At 36.1% G+C, this 5,036-nt stretch overlaps 1 protein-coding gene across 1 annotated transcript; it reads right to left on the reverse strand.

Annotated features, from left to right (window-relative positions):
* Window positions 1-528: 528 nt before the first annotated feature.
* Window positions 529-4,235, reverse strand: LOC145765922 (uncharacterized). The gene is made up of 5 exons (XM_082577585.1): window positions 4,200-4,235; window positions 3,498-3,652; window positions 2,700-2,785; window positions 1,370-1,504; window positions 529-955 (listed from the first exon to the last, which is right to left on the reverse strand). The coding sequence occupies exons 1-4, from the start codon at window positions 4,206-4,208 to the stop codon at window positions 1,401-1,403; spliced, it is 354 nt and encodes a 117-aa protein (XP_082433711.1). The 5' UTR covers window positions 4,209-4,235; the 3' UTR covers window positions 529-955; window positions 1,370-1,400.
* Window positions 4,236-5,036: the final 801 nt, after the last annotated feature.

The following is a 5,036-nucleotide window of genomic DNA, read 5'->3' on the forward strand; positions in this document are numbered from 1 at the left end:
TAGCCGGACCTCCGCCGCACGAGACCTCTGCTTCGACCGACCGTCAGAGCCGACCAGCCGCTCTTCCAGGACAGAGGGACTGCTAGCGCTCGCGCCGTGCGAAGGGGATCCGACCCAGTTCTTGTTTTCAGTGTATACAGTGTTATCGATTCAATTTAGACGTCACCTTGTTATATACATACTAATGGCTTGTACTTGCACGTTTCTTCCGCCTCACATGTTTTGTTTTAGATTGTTTTAATTGTGAAAAAATAAGATTGTTTTAATGTGAAAAAATTAAAACGTGTGTTTGAACTACAAACCAACAACTAAGCTAAGAATAAGTCACATTAAATCACAAGCAGAATTAATTAAGTATTGATAAGGTACTTTAAACTAAACATTATCATAATTTTTAACAAAACTATTCATCATAATATTATAAATTTGAGTTATTATTATCTTGAAATTAATTTTATATGTTAACTCAAATGTCAGGTTTAAACTGTATAATTATTCATAAAAAAATTCCCCTTAAAAAATCCCCTATAAAATTTTGATCAAACCGAAAACCGACCGGAAATACGTAATATCCTGCTCTCTAGCGCCAGCGGAAAATAGCGCCACTGGAAACTGTTTGGGGCTCCTAACAATCCTCTCCCACTACTAATTCCACATGACGTCAGTATGTGACGTGGGTTACGTCAGAGCTCTCGGGCGCCACAGTATCCATATTGTCGTGGCAAGAAACAGTACAATCGTGCAGAAATAATACCAAATATACACAGCAGAATAGCGTACTATGCAACATAATGGAAGCAGTGAAAACTAATTAGTCATCGGTAGAGTTGATCCTCTTTTTGAAAAGTCGTTGAATCATTGCCAACAAACATCGATGTGTTTTCCATCGGATTCGAATCATCAACCTTCAGGACGTGGACGAAATATCTAAGTCATGCGGTCAAGGTGGATTTTTCTGGAAACATGATTTATTGATAAGTTGTGATAAGATTAACTTTCTCAAATCATTTGGTAGCAGCACAGCACCAACAAAATTGTGTTTGAAATTATTATGATTTGTGGTGATCAGTTACCACCCACACAATTGTACATATGCATTAAGTTTACAAGGTTTTACCTCATTGTCCATTTCACCTGTGCGCTGGTATATGCTATACGTTTTGGTTTGCCAATATCATGTCAATCTGATGTAGTTTGCCTATCCAATCAACCAATACGGGGCATGTTAATTGCATTTAGTAAAATCCAGTCATAATCGCACCCAATCCAATGAGCAATAAAGTAGACGCTGATATCTGTCAAGCTCTGTTAGGTTTTAGCGATGTTAGCGAAAATTCCTCAGCTAGGATGCAATTTGTATATAACTCACCTTATCCAACATAAGCGGTTTGAATAATAACTTAATATTTCTTTTCCAACAAAACATTGAGAAGGTCAGGAAAGTTCTTGTCAAACTTTTCATCGTCGCTTAAATCATAATAGAGCTTGTCTCCCACCAGAAGTCCTGTAAGTTAATAGGGTATATTTATATTTCTTTTTGCTCTCTTTGGTTCTCAAAGTGTCTACACATACAAATGATAAGCAAACTAGATTCTACAATAATGGCAAACTTAAAACATATTTCATTAAAAGTTGTGCGAATGTGCGCGGCTGTATACAAAGTTACAGTACAGAAGAAAAATGATGAAGTGAATAAGTAATAGGCTGTCCACATCAGTTAACACTACACTGGGTTGTCATGTTTAAAAAGAATGGTTAAACAAACTATAATTGGCAAAAGCAATATTCATACTAGAAATAAAAAGCATTTTTGTGAAGCCTGTTTTTTTCCAGTTTCTTTGTATGCTTCAAAAGGAATTGTCATCCGCGTCATCACTTCGAGTTGAACCACAGGCACATCGTGAGGTCTCTACTTGCAACAATTCATCCACTAGATGATGCTGACTGGAAATTTTTCGATAACATGCCCAACTCAACTGAACTCCGTGGTACTTGACCCAGCGTCGATCTTTCATTCGGTGGGTTACATAACTAAACCGGAACTAGTAACCGAAGCTACTTTATTGAGAGAATAGACGAATTAAATGTGAGCATCATTATATTATGTCAACTGATACCGCATTTTAATGGATAGGCTTTACTTTAGATTAGCAGTTGTTGGAAGTGCTCATCAAACAACACTGCAGGCTATTCATCAATCAGGAGGAACAAAAACTTCCAAAATAAACCAAATTTTTATTCCTGACATTGGTTTCCATCTAACCGGAATTTTATACCCAAGAAAGGTTTAAACGAAAAAGCGAGATGCTTCAAAATGGTTACTAATGCTGTGATGTTGATGAATACAATTTCATCAAAGATATTATATGAAAATGTGATTTATAGAATTTACTGTATTTTATAAAACCTGTTCTGCAAACTACTTTTCTGCATTTTGAATAAGAATAAAAAGCATAGTTTTTTTAGCATTGAGTGTGATGAACTATTAGCCATAGTTTTGCAATATTTTCCGAAAAACTGGTCATTCAATTTATTATAGATAATGTCATTTCTACAACAATGTTTTAGAAAAGTTGAATTATTTAATTCAATATTTGTAATGAAAATGTCTATTTAGTTGTGAGTATGAAACGAGCTTCTGACGTAGTATGAAGCAACACATCACTCTAACCGTCATTTCGTAAAGTCGGTATGCTTACCAAGCCACCCATCTCCCTTATAGTTGTCTTGAAGCATGATAGGGATGATAGGTTTCTTCAGTTTGTCTGTATATTTTCCTTCCAGACTAAATAAAAGTGAATATGTCGTAATTGAAAGTTAATAGGTTCGATGCAGTGCAAGTACTGTTTTTGAGCAAGGTGACCCTATGCTAATTAAGCTAAAAGAACAAAAGACTATAGACGGATGAATATGTCACGTCATACTGCAAAAGATGCCCTCGACCGGGCGATAGTGACGCTAATCGTCGCCTTATCGAAATGTCTTCGCAAAGACATCCGAAGTTACTTCTCAACAATTTCTGCTCCTGCGTCGGACGTTTCCACTCAGCCTCCTCCAAATCGAAGGCTCAACTTTCCTTTGCTTGAGTGGGGAACAGATTGGCAGGTTACATCATCAACGTCAAGTTAAATCTAACTTTCACCTATCGAACCATCAAGGCTTATGCATCCTTCAATGTGAGAACAAAGTTGAGGTGCCTTGTAGCAGTAATGTGGTTACCATTGCCATGGAGACAACGACCACCTTCGTCTTCCAAGCATATTACTTAACTTTTATTGAATCTAGACATAATGCCGTAAAAAAAATAAGTATATGTAGAGAGATTGTTGGCAATCCCTACTACACTAAAACACACTGATAAAACGGGTGGGTGACTAGAAATGGGTCTTCAAGGGAGGACCGTTCCAGCTGGACAAAAACGTGTGGCTAACGAAGAAAGTAACAAAATTCACAGGAATAAACTAAATAATCTTTGCTCTCAACGCAAAGCCACTCACCGACAGTTATGACTGTCTCTGTACTTCTGTGATACACCCATCAACACAACAGAAGCATCCTCGACAGCTTCAGCCATGCGATCTAAAATGCTTCCTTCCATTTTTTCAACATCCATCCAAACATCGAGGTTTCTTTCTTTTAGTTTATCTTTGACCTGACAAACAAATGCTTTAGTCAAACCTTGAATTTAATAATGTTGTGATTTATTTTTGTAAACTTTGAATTTAACAATTATTATGAAAAACATTTTTGTTGTTCTCTGCAAAATAAATGGTCTATTAGATCGAATAAGGTCAGTAGAGTTGAAATAAAACAAAAACAGAAAATCCAAATAAATCAAAAGCAAAAATATCTGCAAAGTCGGTGCCTCTGTGAAGAGAAATTACTCAATGCTTATCGAATGATAAGTGATTTTTCCCTTTCCTTCTCCCTCTTTCTGTCGCTCTCTCTTTCTGTCTTTCTCGCTTTCTTTCTCTCTCTGTCTCTCTCTCCTTCTATCTCTCTTCCTCTCTGTTTCTCTCTCTCAAAGCATTTAAGAAAAAGTATACAACAAAAAACATGTTAAAATAATTATGCAAGATCTTTTTTTTTAAACCTAACTGTAGTGAGTAAAGCAATAACACAATTAGAATTTGCACGAGGAAAAATATTTTAAAATTTAGTCCATAATAGAACAAAGCAATCACTTTACACACGCTTACCTTTAGCATGATATCTTGGCTATCCCTCTGGTAGCTAATCATGATATGACCATCCTTGCTTGACTAGAAGGTACAAAATAAAATTGATCAATAGAAAAATAAACAGTTAAGTTGGTTCTTGATTAGCGTTTAACTAAAAACCGAATGCGTTGCAACCATTCAACCTGCTCCGGACAATCATCATGTAGCAGTATGAAAATTCTTGTTTGCAACATGCCTTGCTGAACACATGTACTTAAGTTCAAGAATTTTGTAACTTTTTAATTTTGTCTTGAGGTGGTTTTTGTCTCAAAGTGGTTTTATGTCTGGAAAAGAAACATGGGAGGGAATTTTTAGAATGAGAACTATATGTGAACGTTACAGCCAAATAAATAAAGATGTTTATACATGCTTTATAGACTATGAAAAGGCCTTTGACCGAGTTAAACACGAAAAATTGATGCAATGTTTGGCTGATATAGGTATAAATGGAAAAGATCTGCGACTTATTGCGAAACTATATTGAACTTAACAGCTTGTATTCAGACGGAAGGTGGTCTGTCTGGTGCAATTGACATAAAACGTAGAGTTCGTCTGGGATGTATAGTTGTATACTACATGTATCCCTATGTCTCTTCAAACGGCATACTGGAGAGATCATCAAACAGGTTGATGACATAGAGAGTATCATCATAGGAGGTAAGAACATATCCAACCTGCGGTATGCCGATGACACTGCTTTATTGGCTGAATCAGCAGAAGTTTTTCAAAAGGTTATAGAAAAAGCAAACAATATAAGAGACCAGTATAACATGAAAATTAACACAAAAAAGACGAAAACGGTGATCATAACAAGAA

Source organism: Aplidium turbinatum, chromosome 3 (assembly GCF_918807975.1).
Source record: "Aplidium turbinatum chromosome 3, kaAplTurb1.1, whole genome shotgun sequence".
In the NCBI taxonomy this organism is placed as follows: Eukaryota; Metazoa; Chordata; class Ascidiacea; order Aplousobranchia; family Polyclinidae; genus Aplidium; species Aplidium turbinatum.